The sequence below is a fragment of the Meleagris gallopavo genome, chromosome 3 (assembly GCF_905368555.1).
Source record: "Meleagris gallopavo chromosome 3, MGAL_WU_HG_1.1, whole genome shotgun sequence".
NCBI lineage: Eukaryota > Metazoa > Chordata > Aves > Galliformes > Phasianidae > Meleagris > Meleagris gallopavo.
This window is the reverse complement of record NC_139406.1, coordinates 36,117,489-36,136,812: the sequence shown is the minus strand read 5'-3', so window position 1 is coordinate 36,136,812 and position 19,324 is coordinate 36,117,489. Positions and strand designations below refer to the sequence as shown.

The following is a 19,324-nucleotide window of genomic DNA, read 5'->3' as shown; positions in this document are numbered from 1 at the left end:
TTGCTTGCTCAAATGTAGATATTTGTCAGATCTTAATGTTCTTCCAAGTCTTAACGTTGATATGGTGTGAAACAAAAAGTATTTCTTCATCACAGGAAATTTAGCAGGTAATTTTACACAACTTAGCTGAACTTTTTTATATCATAAAATCTTGTGATTTCCAAGTAGGCAGTTCCTGCTGAGCTACCTACAATAGTGGGGGGTGATTTCCATGGTCGTTTGAAGGTTACGTGAGCCTAACTATGGAGAGGATACTGGTAGAAAGAAAGATTATACATATGGACTGATGTGTTTAGTACTTAAAAAATAATCTTTATTATAACTTAAATGTGATAGGAAATAAATGTCAGAAAACTAAATGGGGAAAAAAAAAAAAGCAGAGGTCAGTACAAAAGATCACCTTGAAAGAACTCAGCTGATGGGATAGGTGTGGTACAAAAACCAGAACATGGTTATTTCACCTTCTGTATAAAGAGTCTATGTTCCTCAGTAAACAAGTAAGCGTTTTGAACTGTACAAAAATGTACCTTTTTAATTAAAGGAAGAATATATATATATAAAAATATACAGATATGTACATTGTTGTAACATTCACGATAAAAAAAAAAACAAACACAAAAACCAGAACAACTTCTGCCTGCCAATGTGTTTGGCGCTAAAGGCTTCCTTCTGATGTGAATTGTTTGCAATCTTTTCTATGTAGTCTATGCAAATTTGGATACTATAATTGACATCTAAATATCATTTCATGCATAATAAACACAGTACAGGAACACTCTTCTGTTAAATTCTGTTCACCTCCTCTGTTATCTTCAGGCTCATAATCAACAGCTTGAAGCACTGTCTTTCATTCTTGCAGTGGGGGAGCGAACGCATTCACTTCACACTGTTTATTACTGCCTCCGAGGTCTGCTTTAGTTTGTTTCAGTTCTTTATTGAAATCATTCTATAGAAGCTATCCTCCACTAATTACAGTGTATGAAATCCAATCCTGCTTGCAACCTGCAGGACAGAATGGCTTTGGGGACTCGTGCAATTAGCTGTATTCATCACTGCTTCTTGGAATAAATAAACGTGCTTTACCTTTTCATTTAGTTTTTCAAAACCTACGTGGTTATTTGATCCCCCTCATGAATCTCTGGATTAATGATGGTTCATTGCTGGAGGGTGAGAGAAAGGAAATAAAAGACCAGTAGAGGCATTCAGAATGAGTCACTAAAGTGACACCTCCTTAGGCTTCATCATGCTGCTTCTGGAGGCAAAATTTGAAGAAACTCGCTCTGTATTTCATTACTGAGACAGCACGGTGGTGTTCTGGGCTGCTGGAGTGGTTCTGGGAACACTGTGAGGCAGCAGGCATTGGAGAGAAAGCTGCTTTGTGGTTCTGCTCGAGTGGCCTCCTACTCATCCATTTCAGATACACATCACGTGTCTCAAGTTTTCATGACCACTTCAAGGAAGTAAACGTAATTAATGCTCAGTAAGATCTACAAAGATGCCAGGTTCTAAAAACTCACAGAAGTCTGCCGAGGCTGAGTAACTGCAATTGCATTATTTATTACAAATCAGTCAAAGAAGTATTGTTCCTCAGCCTCATCTGACTGTTCCATCATAAGCTGCAGAGGAGCCAATAGGAACTCTTTAGCTGTGTTTAGATTTTGCTTTTCCTTAAGAAGTTGGTGAAATGCTACATTTTGGGATGCTCCTTCAAAGTCTTCATTCTACTTCCATGCTTAATGGCAGCTCCATCTTTCTTTCACATCTTTCTTTCACATCTGTTACTCTTAGGCAGGTTCTTTCCCTAAAAAGCTGTGGCAGATTCAGTTCCACGGCGACTTCCAACTCTGACAAATTCCCGAGGGAATTTGTCCAGCTGTTCGTAGGCCAGTCTCCCATCTTCACCTGAACACAACATGTTAAAGCATCATAGCAACCTGTATCATTGCCATACAACGTTTGAACTATTGGATTCTCTGCTATTAGAAGGTTACCAGTAACTTCTTTCCCTCTTAACATTTCTTACATTGTTGAAGGCAACTTCAGAAATTACTTGGAAAATTAAGTATGCTTGTACAACCAACTTAAGGATTACTTGGAAGAAAATGTTCAAACTATTTCTTAGTTTGCCCTTGCCGGTTGCTGGTTTTATTTAGAGCAAAACAGAAGCAGCTCTGGCTTGTATGGCTGGATGACAGTGTCTGTACAACTGTCTTACTTAAATGATCTGCAGTGCTCCATGTCTCAGCTGCATCTGTAATATGCTTGAGGCAGATTATGTTTATCTATTTCTAATTTAGGCACTTTCACCCACTTCTTGCTTTCTGGCACTTCTAAGAAGTGAGTCTAACCACATCTTGAGTTCACCATTAGCAATCAAAAAAAGTTCTCTGGTACATCATCTAGAAGAATGGTACAATCTCCCAGAGTTTACACAAGTGACACAGGGTTAAGTGTTTCAGAATCCGAGTAACAACATCAGCAGCAGAGTGAGTTCCTGCTAAATTGGTAAATGAAGAGTGTGTGTTTGATGAATTTGCATAAGTAAAATTACAAATGGACATATACCCATGAGCAAAACTTTGTGTCTGCCCTCCGGAGTTGAGGACAGGCCAGAAAAATACAGCTTTGTTTTTTTTTCCTGTACTGGAGTAGTGCCACTTAAGTACTGGGGTCCTGAAACCGTGCAGCCAGGTTCCAGTCACGCTGGTACACAGCTAAATAACAGGTTAATGAGCAGGGTGGCTGTTGTCTCCACAAGGTGCCTGAGGTTCTGTGTGAAGGAGCTGTCGCAGGTTAGAATCTGTCCAAATAAGCATATGGAGATCATTCAGCTCAAATGAAAGCTTGGTGGTGCTAATGGCACTTGCAAGTGTGATTTGTTTCAGTAAGCTGTTTAGGTAGCTAGGAAGTGCAGGGTACAGAGGATGCCCAGGAGGACAGGGTGTGATATGTTGCAGAAGGGGAGCTGGTTCTGCCTCCTCAAGGAGGAGAGGTTACACTCCCTGCGAGAAGCAGAACACAAATGCTGTTCTTCTACATAACTTTAATAAAAGGTGTTGTCCAGAATGCCTACACTTGTTTTTCAAGCATAAAGTCATTATGAAGTAGATCTCTTTTGTCAACTTTTCCTTTGCTATTTTTCCATTTCTGCTCCCCCCCTAGACTCAGACAGTTCAATTTCTCTCATTTTGGTCCATTTTCATGATCTTCAGAATGAATTATTTCTAAGAACATATACTTTTAACCTGTTTTTGTGTAATTCAAGAGTTTTATGTGTATTTCTGTTCAAAAGAAAACAAAATGCTGCTGTAAAGCAGGTAACTCACCAAGTGAGAGCAGGGTTTCAGAGGCTACTTTTCTAATCTCTTCATTGTCAGACTGGCAGAGCGTGACCAGCATTTTAATACTCTCAGTAGCCTGGAAAATAGAAAAAAGAATCATATTAACACTGCCTATTATGGTTTAATTTCAGAACATCTCATAGGAGTATTTACCACCCTCTGTGTTTCCTTTCCCATTCACTATGCACATGAAAATACCATCTTGTGTCCTTGATCTCATCTTAAAAGTGTTCACAAACCAAACTGCATGACAACATGCATACCCTTCTGCCCTGTCTCACTTCATGCAGGATGAGAAGGGCTCCTGCTCCACTAGCTTTGACCAGGAGGTTTGTGCAGGGGAAGCTGCTGGAGCGCCCAGCTCACCTTTCCGCAGCACTAACATGAGAAGCCCCATATCTCATGCTTCATGCAGGAGAAACTATCACTCTGCTGTAGTTCTATTGCATGGAATGTATTTTTTTTTGCTGTGTCCAGTATCAGCTGAGTTAGCAAGCAACTGTTTTTCTTTTCTTTTATGGGAAGTAGTACAGAAGTGGTACCAGAGGTGAGCTGATAAGGTAGCATGGCCTAAACTTCCTCTTACAGTCTCTCTGCAGTGTCACAAATTTGCTACGTGTCTCTTCTACTGTTGCAATCTGCATGCATTATAGCTAGTTTTATCCTGAAAAAAGATTATTTTCTTCCTCTCCTTCAAAACAAAGCTTTGAAACTGTTTCCAAACAAGGAATCTATAAAATAATATGCAGCAATTCAAAACAAAAGCAATACTGCTGTGCTATTGCAATTTCTATTTTATCATTCTCACCTCTCAGGTGTCCTTTCTTTAAAGTAATGCCAAGAACTACGACTAAACTCCTTGTCTCTTACCTTGAGATATCTCAGAGCCAGGCAGGCTGCTTTCTGCAGCTGGAGGTTGGGCTGGGTTAGCGCTTCACAGTAATAAATCAAGGCCTGGAAAAAGATAAAGAGAAGTAGCCTTGAAAATGTCTGTGGCTGTGTGGAGCAGCAGGCTGGAGAGTGGAGTCTGCCACGAATGGCTGGAAGTCAACCCCTAATTTCTTCTCATTCCTTTTCTCCCATCTCTTCAATTTCTGTGTTTAATCTGGCCCTACTTCCTGCCTTCAGCATCTGTGCTAGACTCAGATCTTAGGTGGGAGATCTCAGCTGCCAGCTTCCTTTAGGGAAAAAAAAAAAATGCAACCTACATCTTTGTGTACTGGTGATGCTGGGGACTTGCCTTCAAGCTGGGTTTAAGGTAGGCTGGCACAAAAGCCAAGATGTGGAAGATAGCTGGAGAGTTCAGTACTTCCTAAATACATGCACAGTCTGGTTTAGTACTTGTTTAGTGTAATTACAGATAGAAGCAGACTGGTATAATGACAGAAATAAACCTACATATTTACAGAAAAAAATAGGTAGAAAATCCCTCTGGTTCAGTTTAAATCAGGCTCAGAGCAATTATTTTATAAATGTAGACATTTGAGACACACTGACAGAAAAAAAAACTTTATGATTATACAGATCCCTTATGCAATAGGTGATTTTCTGCCACTTACCTTCTCCCTGAAGTGCTTGTTTTCTGTAGTAGCTGTCAGGAGTGATGCCACAGACTCACTGACTTCATTTTTATTTTCATTGAGAAGTAAAGCCAAAGCTCTCAAAACTTCTTGCTGTGGTGGGAGGTTGTTGGAGTTTATTTTGGACACATTTTGATGCAGTTTTCCATCTTTCACAGACTGCAACATCTGAACCACAGAGGCTAGAAGTCCAGGAGGAAGGCTTTTGTTACTTTTTTTTATCCCACATTTCAGATTTCTCATTTCCCCACCAGCAAACCTCACTATATAAAGAGGACAAATGAAAAATCCCCATCTGAATATGCATTGTGGTGTATCTTCACAGGGAACTGGGCTTTAGGTTGTGCTTGTTTCTCAGTCATTCTTCTTAAGGAGGTGTATGGGAACTGCTGAGTCACAGCCTGAACCACTGATGGATCACCTGAGGCGAGCAATGAGTCAGCCCTGGGAGCACAGGTGAAGGCAATTCACCTGTGTGACTGGAAGGGGTGGAGCCTGGCTGCACCTTTCTTAGACCTCATTTAAGGGCTGACTGCCACTAGGGAAGGATTTCTTTCTGGAGATCGCTTCTCTGTGTAGTTTTTTCTGCAAGTCTAGATCTTTGGATAAAGGTGAGCGTTTCTTTTCATTGTAATAACCTTTCTAGCTGTAACACTAGCTAGCTATAACAGGAGGATATGAGTAGATGGACTAAATGGGATGCTGTTGTGTCACTTAAATTTTTATCATAACAAGGGAAAACCAATATCCTAACCAATGTATTGACTTTCAGTGCAGTTTTATGGAAGTTTTTCCTAGGCAGGTTGATGTCTCCTATTAAAAGCTAGGGCTGATGTATTTCAGAAGTGAGCTGAAATGTCCTTTTCCTTCCAGGCTTTTGATTAAAGCTCTCCAGTTAGGGAAAACTAGACAACTTTCTTCAAACTGCATCTCAGCTAGCTCATGGCAGAGTTTTGGAACCCAGTGATCTTTGAGGTCCCTTCTAACCTAAGCCATTCTGTGACTTTGTGAAAACTTGACTTGCCAGGAATTGCAGTCTAGCATGCTTTGTAGAACATCTGCTTCTCTCTTTAAGTCTTGGAGGCAGAGCCTACCAGTGACCTAGGTGCTGTGATCCCTTGGCTCCTGAGAAGATCTCAGCATTTCATAGAATCACAGAATTCATGAGATGTCTCCATAAAGGAGGATGAAAGACTGGAACTCCACCAAAGCTGTGAGTATGGAAAATTTGCCAGGCCTTGGGCCTGGCTCAGCACTATCAGCTATTTCCTAAAAAGTAACTTAAGAGTCTTTTCTTATTCATTTGTGGAAATAGAAATGACTGACAGTGAATCTGCATCAGCTCCTCCTCTTTGATATGTGCAACTTTGGGGTGCAGTCACATTTAGTCTCCAAGGCATTTCTTTGCCTCTCCCCTGCTCTTCTGTAAAATCAGAAGGACACCAATGCAATCCCTGTTAGCTACTATATTTTGTATACCTACCTTCTTTTGCAAGCTGCAGCAAATAGCTTCCAAGGTCATTAACACTGTGGCTGGCAAAATAGTTGTAATACTGAAAGACTGTAATGATCTCTGAGGACATGGTGGAGTAGAGGACGGGCTCTGTCCGGTCCAGAATCTGAGATACCAGGATTCGGAAAACTGTAGGGACAAAAGGATGCGTTAGTGAGAACAGAAGCTGCTGGCATTCCTGCCCAGGTGTGTGGCGTGCAGAAAGTGAGCCTGGGAATGTCCTGGAGAGCAGCAGAATGGAACAGGAAGGAAAAACCCACCCTGGGTGGGTATCTGCAGTCTGAGCAAGCCATCCTTTTCCTGCCCAGGGAGAGCTAGTCAGTGGAGCTGGAGTTTGACAAATGGTACATCCAACCCCAAAAAGAAACCTGTATTCAGATAGACACACTTGAATTTGTACACATTTCATGCCAGTGAACTGTAACAGGACGTGGACGTTATATAAACACGTTGTGGTTGGACTAGGTGATCTTCGTGGTCTTTTCCAACCTTACTGATTGTATAAAATTGAGAGGATTCCCACTGCACTGTATCACTTTCAAATCTGTATTTGGGAATGCACTTTCCGATTACCTCATGAGTCTTTAAACAATGATTTCTTTTCACTTTTTTCTCCTATTCCAATCTGATTATTTCAGGCCAAAATTGTTCCAAGAATTTGTTGTATTAGTTTTCATACAACATCTTGGAGCCATGCCCAAAGAGACCTCCAGGGGTTGGAAAACAAAGCAATGAAAGCTGAGTAAAGCTCAGTGCAAAACAGTTCTCCCTTTTGATGACAATTTTTTTAAATTTTTTATTTATTTATTTTCTGCAGCAGGAGGTACCTGTTTCTGCAAGCCCTGGACATTCCTCATTCACAGTGGCAGCAAAATTGATATCCAGCTGCTTCATCATCTTGTCTGCAGATGTGTGATAGACTCCTGAAGGACCAGTACACTTCATCCAGAAAGCCAGCAGTGACAGCTTCTTGTGAAACTCTGGGATTGCTGAAGGAGAACACAAAATGAATGATGAAACAAAGTTGTGCTCAGTGCACTGTCTTCCTAAATGGAAATGTGATATGTGTGGAGGACATCCACTCCATCTCACTAATGGAAGGTAGGTCACTCTGTGTCACTGCCTTCACAGAGGTGGTCGCGTGCTGACCCCTAGTTTGTGATGTGTTGTTTCTGTTTCCCAAAGGAAGATGTGAGGAAAATCTTCTCCTGATCCAGTTCTGGACACTGTCTCATCTTTTTTAAATACTATGAATTACTAGGGAAAATAAATGGTCTGCATGAGACTGGTCCTTGTCTGCATGAGACTGCTCCGTAGCCTTGGGTAAGTTACTCCATTTGGGATAAACTGTTTGAGGAGTTGTCTTATGACTCCTGTAGCATAAGGCAGATCTCGAATTTCCTTGGGAAAGAGGTGGAGGACAAATTTGGCTGCCAAACTGGCAGCATTCCCCCCCGTTGCTGCAGCTACCTCTGCCCACCTTCTGCACATCAAGCAGGATAAGGATCAGTACAACCCCTTCTCACCTGCTTATTTCTGACTAGGAGCACATAAGACAGAATAAGGCGAGGCTGGATAAGGCCTGGGCAATATGATCTAGCTGTGATGTCCTTGTCCATTGCAGGGGAACTGGACTAGATGGCCCTTAGAGATCCCTTCTAACTCTAAGGATTCTATGAATAAGGTCCCTGACCAGCTTCAGTGACTGCTACATCTGTTTGTGAGTTGTCTCCTGCTATGGTGCACTCCCTGCAGTTAAGGTGGTTATTTCAGCAGGCCTCCTGCCCAAACCAGCCCTCTTCAGAAGGAAGACCCCCTAATGTGTCTCTTACCATCAGTAAGGGAGGTGATGCTTCCCAAGTTCTCAGTGCTGATCTCTGCAATATTCTCCATTACAAGAGTCTGCCTGGACAGCTTATCAAGGAGGTCTCTTGTCACAAATGGTGTTTTACCGGAGAAGACAATTTGCTAATGGAAACAAGATGGAAAGGAAGAAGTCATTTTGAAGCCTCAAAAAAAAAAAAACTTAAACCTCTGAAACACCTGGCTCCTGAAGAAATGCAATGGCAAATTCTTTGCCTGGAATTATCAAATATTTCTTGTTGCTCTGCTCTCTTTTGGCTCCGATCCCCTGCCCATCTGCCTGTGTGTTTGGTGCTTTCCCATGGCCAATGCTCCCTGCTGCTGACATCTGCATTTCCTTCAGCAGTCCAACATCATTCATATCAGACCTGGACAGTGTTCAAGCCTGCCTCCCTCAGCTGCATATTTACTGTGTGCTCTTGTATATGAGCCCAAAACTCCCTTTTTCTCATACTTGTGGGTCAGCAGAGTGTCCAGCTCAGTGCTAAGGGTACTGGAATTAGAGTTGTTCTACATTGCTCCAGTGGGCTTCAGGGGAAAAAACTGCTGATTATATCTGAGGTTGAAGAGTCTGCTCCGAAATGCTGGCGCTGTTGTGGTGGGGGTGAAGAATATCGGGAGGGGAGGCTCCCACTGCCACCACAGCCATCCCAGCACTCACTGGCCTCATTAAACTATTTACACCCATGAAAATGTAGAAATATAATGCAAAAATGAACTGTGCTCAGTACCTGGATGAGCTGTGTGCAGTACTGCAAGTGCTTAACTATGGTTATATCGAGGCTGTCGTTTCCTGTGGTCAGAGGCAGAGGGCTGCCAGCAACGCTGGTGCCTACCCCTGTGTCCTCAGTCAGGGCTTCGCTGAGGTGGCCCCTGGCTTCAGGGTGCTCAGTCCTGTAACTGCAGAGGGAGGAGGAGGTGGTTAGTGTGGGGCTGTGGCTGCCTGGGCAGACACACACGCTCACTCAGAGATGGGCAACGAGCACGGAGCAGAGCTGAAAGCAGCACCCTGGGACCACACAGCCCTTAGAAAGCTGGAAACATGGTGATGAAGACATCATGTCACACGTGAGCAATGGTATGGGAGGCACAGTAGGGACAGGCCTTGAACAACCTGGTATCTGCACCAGCAAGTGTCTATAACCTTGCTGTCACATAGAGGCACAAACATTGAGAGTAAACACCCAACTCTCAATAAATCATCTCCCATATTAATCCAGAAGAAATAGCGTTACAGTTTGTCTCGTCTCAAGTACTGAGCTGCTGAGAGCAGATCTAGGCTGTCAGCATCTTTCTGGTGCCAAATTCAATGGTCACTGCAGAAGGGAAGGGAAACCACTGCTGGAATAAGGGACATGATATTTTCATAGGCTGTTTTAGGCACACTGTGTACAGCTTAGTTTGCCAGTAGTTTCTGTAAAAGCGTAAAGCTGTTCTCGCTGTGTTTTTAATCATTATTTCCAACTTTGTCTTGTACAAATGGTCCTCCCTGTGTTTAAATACAAAGCCCGAGGTCAGGTCCCAGTCTGGGACTGCAAGTGTGTTTGGCTGCAGGTCTAAGAGTGTCAGCGCCTGCAATCCTTACACTGAGTCACATGCAGCTAAAAGTGGAAGTAGGAATCCACGTTGTCTGGGATGAGCCCAGGGGGAAAAATGAGATTTTTAACTTCTACTCTAAGGTTATAGTTAGTTGTAAGCTAACTTGGAACCTAACTTCAATTTCTTCTGCTCAAGTTAAAATTATGATGAAGTGCCTGCTTAAAGCCAAATCTTTAAATCAATGACCTAAGTTCAGAATACCAGAACAGCAAGCAACACAATTTTCTGAGTTTTTCTTCCCACCATATCTCAGCCTGGGAAGAGACAACAGAGAGAAATGATGAGAACTGAATGATTGTTGCTCGTTTGCACTCCAAATTGTTTTGAACAGGCCATGATAAGGTGTGAGAAGCAGAGCTCCCCTGTTGGAAAGCATGAGGGCTGAGGGAGCTGCGCTCTGCTTTTTCTTTTTTTCCTGCTCTAGTGCCACACATGGGCAGTGCTAAGGTAGCAGATGTGCTTTTAGGATCTAATGATCGAAACACAGCATCTTATGGTCACACAACAATGGCAAACCACGACACAAAACACCACAGCTTTTTTTTTTTCTTCTTCTCTTTTTTTCCCTCAAAAAGACCAGAAGTGATGAAAGAAGGGCAGGTAACACGCAGGGCCATGGACAGAGTACCAGTCATCACTCTTACATTCCAAAGGAAACCTACACCATGCTGCTTAAATCTGGCCCTGTGTTACTGTTATTGACAAGCTTAATCCACTGCAAAGACTCATTCGGCTAGAGAGAAAAGACAAAGGGAGGGGGGAAAAACCACAGAGGAATTAGTAATTACATCCAAGGAAAGCCAGGTCCAAACCTATGTCAAGGAAGAGGCTCTGCCAGTATCGATGACAGCTTAATTTAATTTACCCATCTCTTTTTTTTTGGGGGGGAGGCAGATTGTGCATATTTGAAAAGATTATCCTGGAAGCTAAAGATTTGGTACGCAGCAGCCACCAGAAACCCTATGACCCTATAAACTCCTCCAGAATTTGTCAGTCTTCCTTGAATAATGTGTGCACCGGGATCCTCTGTTAGCAACAAAGAGCTGGGGGGATCAGTTTGGCTTAAGCACAGCTGGCAGTTGCTAGAAACTTACCTATTCTTCTCAACCTCAGTATCTGAAAATACTGAGTCTGCACCTCCTCCACCATTACAAACCTCCTCACCACCACCATCCTCATCATCAAAGTCAGAGGTGTTCAGGAAATCAAAGCTTTCTAAAGCACTTTCAACTGTTAGACTTAAACTGGAGGACCTGCTTCGGCTTACTGCTGGCTTGCACTGCAAAAGCAGAACGAACCAATGAAAACCCCAGATATTAGCTACTACTGAAAGAAAAACATAGAGGATAAAGCTTAAAATTTTCAAATTCTTCATTTTATTTATAATACTTCATTTTATTGGGTATTTCATTTCAAACCTTCATATTCATAGCATACACAATCAAAGCCTGGGAACTAGAAAATCCCTTTCTCCTCCCCTCCTACCTCCTCTTTCACCCAAACAGAAGACCTGCAAAGGCAAAAATCAGCATGTTTTAGAGAAAGGACGGGTACATCTCAAGTCCAAGTGACACAGCTTTCAACATCCTCCAAAAGGAGAGATGGTAATTAAAACACTGGAATTTGAAAAAGAAAGGCACGTTGCATAATGGCTGTTAGAGGTACAAAGGCAGATTTATATGTAAATACATATACAATGGCACTACTGAATGCATTCCAGATATAACTCCAATGAAGCTAAGCTATATTGGTCCCACATCTGCAGATGTATACATGTGATGGAAGAGAGAGGACTTCTGTGGCCTTTGAAGCCACAATGCTTATGAAGGAAAAGTTAATCATGCACTGATTTCCTAGGTGACAGAAAAAGGTAGCATTCTAACCTGGAAACCAACAGTGCCTAGAGAGGGAGGAAGTCATCCTATCTCACTTCTGGGATGAAATATCACCAAGGCTTTGCCGGTGCTGCAGGAAGTACCAAAGCCCTGGTTACACGTGGTGGTTCATCCAGGTGTGCCCACAGACTTGACTCCAAGGTTATTTTGCCAGAGCAAATGATGATCAGCAGCTGGATTTGTGTGAGGACTTCTGCACCTCATGCACTGCATGACCACTGATGCAGGTACAAAGCTGCATCTTCCAGTCCCAAGTAGGAACCAGGACTCTGTTTCAGCTTCTAAAAGAAAACAAGCTGGCCTCTGAGTTTGGACTTGGCTCTTCTAGAACTGTCAAGGTTTGGAGTTTTGCTTCTAGTTTGTTTGCACAAATTGTATGTTAGCATTTATGATGCTTGTCACCTTGAACTGACAGCACAGTCTTTCACTGTTCAAACACAGTCCACAACATCTCCACGGGGCTGTCATACTTCTGCGGCACAGATGGCTTTAGCTGCCACTTCTTTCAGGCTGGTAGTGCAGCTTCTTCAGGCAAGAGCAACAGCAACACATGGGCTTCATGTTTCTCTGACCATCTGACATGGCCAAGAGAGCTTTCTTCAGACACAGCTGGATTCCAGCTCAGCCTTCTGAGCCCAGCACAGCCACTGGGGATGCTGTGCGTCCACCTGCAAGCTGGTTAATAGCCACATGCAGATGGAAAGCAGGTCTGGGAGAAGCAGCCATCCCCAGTGTGCAGGGCTCCTGTCTGCACATCTGTCCTCTCTCCCACCACGCCTGTCCCTTTATGGCTTCTGATAAAAGGAAAGTGAATGAGCAGTCTCCATTGTCCCTGTGTTGCCTGGACACTCAACTTCATGGCTGCTCTGCCATGAAGTTGAAAATTAACAGCAATGGTAGCTTTGCCTGCTTCAAATACTGGGGAAACAGAACTAAAATCAGGGGCTGCAGATTGTAAAAAACAAAAACAAAAACCACTTAACTTGGGGAAGTACCATGCAGCTGCATACACCAATGGAAACAAAGATGTTAACAAAGCTGTAGGCTATTTTTTTTTTGTAAAAAGATAAATGCTTCTCTGTTTCTCCTCAGCCTTGTTTTTAAAGGATGAGGTTTAAATGACTATCAGACCAACTTGCATATGAATATGAAGCATTTGAAATGATTATTTCCCATGTGACACTATTTGCACAGTAACACGTCATTATTCACAGGGGATATATGAGTCACAGTGATCAGCAGTCAACATATTAACAACACACATACAAAATTCATTACTTCTTTCCAATCTCCAATGTGTTTGGTTCATCCTGGTATAAAGACAGGATTTCTTCTTCTAAAAATGCATGGGGGAAAAAGAGAAAAGGCTTGGGGAAAAAAGCAAGGAAGGAATGGCAACCTTCAGTAAGATCAAAAATCACTTTGGCAGTTCAGAAAGTTCAGCTGCCATGCTTACATGGCCTGATCCTCAGCTGGTGTAGCTTTGCAGAGTTCTGTGTAGTTCAGTGTCAAAGTACACCCACCAAGGATATGAATTTTAAAGGCAGAAGATTGGCTATAATCTGATCTCCAGTATGGCACAACTAACAGGCTCTCAAGCGGTTTCTGCAGAGAAAGTCATAATGTAATTACCCCTCTGCCACCGTACCTTTTTCTCTTTCCCCCAAGTTTTGAGTAGATTAAAGGATCCATTGCTTGAGCATACAAGGCTACCACCCACACACTGCAGACAAGTTTAAAAATACAACACTGTGAAAGGGTGCTCTAACAGGAGCAAATCTGTTTAGTGATCTCTGATTTGATGTTTGCGTGGAAGAGGAAGAGATTCTACTCGCTCAGATTTCCTTTAGTGTGGTACTTTCCGAAAATGTACTCACTTTTAGGATGTCATCCAGATGCATCACTTCCTGGTCCAGGTCCTGAAACTCTTTGTACTGCTCTTTATGCGGCTCAAGAGCTAAGAGAAGCCCTTGCAAGGCTTCTTCAATGCTTCCATCGAGATAAGACTTGTAGCCTTCTGATTCCCCACTGATGGACCCCTCACACGGCAGCCTCTCTGGGGTCCCAGGCACCTCAGCAGATGTCAGCCTTTTCACCAGCTGCTTGGTGATGTTGCCCTCATAGGTGTCCAGCTCCACCGGCTTTAGCTCAGAACCTTCATCTGTGTCCTGCAGGAGAGACACCGGGACGCTCGCCTCCATAAAGCCACGATCGCTCCTGGCATCGGAGGGCTTTTGGCAAACTTCAGAATGTGCCCTAGGGGTGGCCTTGATCCCAGTCACTGCTGCCTCTCCTGGGCATGGCAGGACCTTGGGCTCAGGGACAGAGTCTCTGCAGGAGTCACTGCTGCTGCAGTCTGGGCTCGAGCTCTCGGACGACTTGAGAGCTCGTTGCTGAGTAGCAGTGATGGTGATATCGGGGCTGGAGCTGACGTGAGCAGAGGAGGGCTCTGCTGGGCTGGCAGGGAGCACGCGGTCTTCGTAAGGCAGGTCGCCAAAAGTGAAGGAAAGAGGCCGCTTCTCAGTAGTTGCCGTTCCATTTTCAAAGACATCATCTGGCAAGTTTGACTGAAAAGATAATTGAGAAAGAGAGAAAATGTCTTTCATGTCTCATTGGAAAGAAAAAAAAAATAATAATCTATGTGTCTGGGAAAGACAAATGCAAGGAATAAGATTAGAGAAGCAGTCAAGACTTGAGAAATGGGAAAAACTGAAGTCCAACTTGTGCTTTCATCTGGCACAGTTCCTGACTCCAGAAGGATTCTGCTGGGAACTCTAGGTTCAACATCTCTTTGGGGTAAGCCAAGAGCTCTGGTAAGCATGTCCTACAGCAGCCCCAAGCACTGTCTAAGCAAACTGACTCCAACAGCACTTCCATGGCACTACCTCACTTCTTGTGGGAAATCCTCTTGGTGGGCTGCACTCAAGCTATCTTGGCTACATTTTCATGTTCTTACAGATTTCTGTTGTATTTATTTCCCGACTTTTAAAGTAGCAATCCCTAAACTGTAAAACAGTCTGCTCCAAAAGTTTCTCCAGTGTCACATCATTTTAATGGGGATATGACCATCCCCATTCCTTTCCTGTGGAAACTACACTCTGCATATGGCACAGATACCTCTGCCTATTGCTGAACATGAGCTACACAAGAATCATGTTCAACACAAATTTAATCCAAACGAAAACAGAAGGATTTGTGTGGTGGTGTACTGACCAGGATACTGATCACTTAGGAAAAAAAACCAGCATATATAGATCCAAAAACAATATCATATGTCCCCCCAAAGTGATTATTGGCACATATATACGTTCACCTCTGGCTCACCTATGGGGACACTCACTGCAAGTTGTCTACCTGACCCCACAGCCTATCTGACCTACAAATTTTGCCTTAATTATTATCTCATGTTAAACTCACTTACTGCACATTGGAGAGTTAGAACATTTCTGCTGACTTCTTCCCTGCTATCAGGTTTGAAGCATCTCAGAGCTTTAGTACACATCTTTCTATTATTTTACACAATTTTTAGAATGGAAAGAAAGGCGAAGAGCAGTAAGGAGGGGAAGTACAAGAACCTGCCTGGAGCCAGAATGTAATAAATCAAAGCCTGAAATTTCACACTGATGGGCTCTGAAGCAAATTTTAGCCTTCATTACATGGCAAACTCATGCAAAAGCACAGCACAGATGAATGACAACTAGTATTTTGCTGACAATTTGCTGGAAGGAACTATAGGCACTCCCATGTTGGCAAGGTACTCACAGTTAAAATGTTCAAAATTTTCATCGTTTTCCCAGCAGCTTTTTTCCCTAGACATAACGATACTCTTAAGATTTATTTCTTCCTTCCCCTCACATGAGTACACTTTCAACCTCTCCTTTACTGCTGAAAGCCAAGTCACTCAGCAAATGTGTAACATCAATCAGTATGGCACGCCATTTGTAATAACTCCATTTTTAAGAATACCATATTGGCTCGTGCTCCTGCTCTGCACTCCCCTGTGCACTCAGAACATTACCCCTGTAGAAACCAAGAGGCACTTTGCTTTACCACAAGCAGCGTGGGCTCACACTCACACTCTCCCCTGTCAGCAGTCAGCAAAATAAGCAAGTTGCACCAGAGAGCAGCACACGAGGCATGCATGGGAATGGAGATGCCACACGGGGACTGATAAACTCCTTCAGCACACAAATACCAGGACTCACATATAGCTCTAGCCCCGCTTTGGGGCTTAGCCTGAGCGATGGCAGATCACTAAAAGAGCGACTGCGCCGAAGCTTGTCAAAGAAAGTGTCTTGCAGAGCATCTAAGATTGCCAACCTTGGCCTGTCTTGCAGGGGATGCAGCCATTTCTTCAACAGTTAAAAGCAAACATGGTGAGGAGGGCAGGTTAACTGAATGCTTTGTAGCAGAGTATTTAAATTACAGGCACGGGACACAGCACTTGTAAAATTCATATCTCTACAGATGGCCTAGTCAGCTTAATACACAGTCCTTATAAAGCATTCAGAATTTGTTTCGCACAAAATCTAAGAGCACCTTACAAATCTCTTTTTTACCAGGGGACACATTAAAAATACTACTGCTGCAATGGCTGTTTAACCACTGCTACAGGAAGAACAGACATTTCATAAAGATTACTCAGGTAACACAGCAGTCAGGGGAGAAGAATAGTTACATGGTAGTTGGCCATATAGCATGCCAGGACCACCATCACCTTCTTTGAGGATTAGCAGCTAGAAATGCATTTGCTTTGTAAGTATTTGTGAGGGTAACTTGCTGACACCAGGGAAAAAAGCCTAGATGTGGAAAGCAATGAAGCGTTTGCAGTGTTTGAACTGTGCTAGGGTTTCTCATTACATAAACATGAAGCCAAGGAAGGCTTACAAAGAACGAGTGATCCTTGAAGGTTGGCGTCTCTGGAGTGCCTTGGCTGTACATGGACATTCTCCTTTGGAGAGCAGAGGCCTTGCTCACGTTTCCCGTGGAGGGGGTCAGGTCCTCCACATCAAAGGGACTGCAAGGGGAAAATAAAAAAAAAAAAAAATAAAATAATAATAAAAAAAACATTGTTAGGCTGATGGAGAAGGAATTTCAGGTCCACAGAAAGGATTTTTTGAAAAGGATGTTTATTAGCACATCAAAACTCAGAGGTGGCATTTTTTTAACTGAAGTGTTTTAAAAGAAAATGTTAATTAAGTAGCAGGCTCAGAAGTACAGTTTTCATTTCTAAAAGCATTTTATTCTCAGGAACCTTTTATGCAGTACTGCCTGCTTCTCACAAGAAGGGTATTCTTGAAGCTGAGTTGACAGGTAGAACGTGTGATAACAAGGTAGGTACTCAGCAGAGTTAACAGTTGCTAATAGAGCTGTTGTATTATAAAAGAAATCAGTTGCTGTCATTACTAGCTTCATATTTATTGCATTACAAGAAACAGCATACATGACTGTAAAAGTTAAAAACATTAATACTACTTAAGAAGTGTCAGTTTTCTATTTCATTAAAACACACTAAGAATTGGGTTTGAATCCAAACATTATCAGCTTACCTATGCTTACCACTGCAGATAAACAGTGCTAGAAAACTTCCCACTGCCCTCATGCCATGTACAAAAACCACAAAGTCCAGCTTTTAAACCATATTTTTTCCCACAAAGAGAGAAGAGACCATGTTGATAGACCTCTTCTGTGTGATTTTTATCTACTTTTTTTTTAAAACAGCCACTTGACCCAGAGACCATCCAACTAGTTCTACTTACTACCAGGTGATTTCAAGGTTTAGCTTGATTGTGCCAAGGTCATTAATGTCTACTGCAACCACCTGGGGCCGAGCTGCAAACAGGTCTTTTGTTTCACAGGTAACACTTCCTACAAGGATGTGAGTAGCAAGTCCCTTCACTTCTGTCACCTATGAGAGAAAAAAAAAAAAAAACAGGACATCCATGATCATGCAAGGTACTGTAATCCTTAATTATAAGAAATGGTTTTGGTTTTTTTCTGGTCTGGGTCTCTTGCTAGAAGGCTTTTAAAATGAGATTATATTTGTTGCGTCTTCATTACTTAGGAGAAAAATGAAAATTTATTTTCTCTTTTTCATAAACGTCTAATTGCACACAATCATGCTTACAAAACACAGGCATATTTTGTATGTTTACTTTATGGTTTTTATTGGTGTCAGAAGAGAACAAGCAGGCTGGGTCAGGCCAAGGACTGTCTTGCGTTATATTTGTTCTCTAGCGGTGACTGTATGCAGAGTCTAAGGGAATAGCAATAGCAGCCATAGTGTATTTGGTGTTATTTCATCTAATATTCTCTCTGCAATAAGCAGCTTTCATATTAGGGCATTTCCTAATAAAGTTTGCCTACCTAGTAACTCCTAAGGGGACTCATGTCTCTGTATTTGTTTCCTGTAACTCTGAACTAACGTAATCGTTACATCTACAGTGGTGTTTGGTAAAGGCTTGCACAAATCTAGTAGGGAAGAATCCCTCATAAAACCATATAAGTTTTTAAAGCAAGAGTAGAGTACAACACTATTCAAGTTTACATGTGCGTATATCTCTTTTCCTGAAAATTCAGAGGGATAGTTATACATGCAGATCCTGTACAGAGGACAGGATCTGGAGTCAGGTATGAAGAGAGATGTTAAACTTTGGGAACTGCTGTATGGGAACTGCAAAAGAATCAGGTGCACAAGTTTGTTTAGTGCAGCTGGGTGGAGGACTGAGCTTTGGGGCTGTTCCAACTTACACCTACATGTCCCCTACATGTGTTTGAACTGGAGACTTCTGTATTTCTCCAGATCAACAGATGCTGCTCTTTTAACTGAGCAGCATTAACTGACTCATCAGTAGCAGATTTTTGGGGGTTTTCAGTTTGCTTTTGTTGTTGTTTTGCTGAATACTGTTAACAAATAGGTTTCCGTAGATTTATGTTGCTTTAGTGCAAATAATTAAAAGTTGCTGGAGAGTGATGTGAGACAAGGGTTACGTTAGTAAAGGCGCCTGTATAGGGAGCATTAAGACAACCTCTCCCACAGGGCTACCAAACTGATTAGCCTTGTAGGATTGCATAGTACTATGGCACTTCATTCAGTCAAGTGTGCTTGAAATACTAATTATGATTCATTTCAAAGAAGTTTCACGATCTACTTCTGTATTTTTCCTGATAGTACACATAAGGGCACTCTCTTGGCTCTTGTCTTTCTTGCAGGCAGAGAAGTTAGTATGCATACCTTTATGGAGATCAGTCCAACAATGAGAGGAAGGAAGACCATTTCTTCTCCATCCCAGCTTTGCTTGCCATTTACTTCTATTTTGCCTTTCAATTTCCATCGCTGGCGACCGTAACGCATGAAAATCTGAAATAGAAAAGTCATCTTATTATCTTGAGCAATAAAATCTCTTAATGCTCAAATACTGGAGAGGGAAGGTCCCCTTTTGCAGTTCTCTAACTCCTACAGCTTGATGGGTAGGCTAGGTGGGCTTTGGCTATCCCTTGTTGAGAAGCCTCTGCAGTTGCAGGGCTTTGGGT

The 19,324-nt window shown here is 42.5% G+C and overlaps 1 protein-coding gene across 3 annotated transcripts in view; it reads right to left on the bottom strand.

Moving 5' to 3' along the window:
- Nucleotides 1-291: 291 nt before the first annotated feature.
- The window catches only part of RIPOR2 (RHO family interacting cell polarization regulator 2), a 58,795-nt gene continuing 39,762 nt past the window's right edge, over nt 292-19,324 (bottom strand). Inside the window, exons 10-23 of one of the 3 annotated variants that reach the window (XM_085220652.1) lie at nt 19,026-19,151; nt 17,551-17,699; nt 16,679-16,808; nt 15,997-16,143; nt 13,669-14,358; nt 10,991-11,175; nt 9,029-9,197; nt 8,267-8,402; nt 7,262-7,423; nt 6,405-6,563; nt 4,901-5,103; nt 4,212-4,295; nt 3,327-3,417; nt 292-1,902 (exon numbers count right to left, since the gene is read on the bottom strand). In XM_085220652.1, coding sequence (XP_085076778.1) covers nt 1,802-1,902; nt 3,327-3,417; nt 4,212-4,295; nt 4,901-5,103; nt 6,405-6,563; nt 7,262-7,423; nt 8,267-8,402; nt 9,029-9,197; nt 10,991-11,175; nt 13,669-14,358; nt 15,997-16,143; nt 16,679-16,808; nt 17,551-17,699; nt 19,026-19,151 — 2,532 coding nt within the window. In that variant the 3' untranslated portion in view covers nt 292-1,801. Of the gene's footprint in view, nt 1,903-1,946; nt 2,801-3,326; nt 3,418-4,211; nt 4,296-4,900; nt 5,104-6,404; nt 6,564-7,261; nt 7,424-8,266; nt 8,403-9,028; nt 9,198-10,990; nt 11,176-13,668; nt 14,359-15,996; nt 16,144-16,678; nt 16,809-17,550; nt 17,700-19,025; nt 19,152-19,324 lie in introns of those variants that run through there. The other 2 variants (XM_085220653.1, XM_010708669.4) reach the window with 2 other exon arrangements.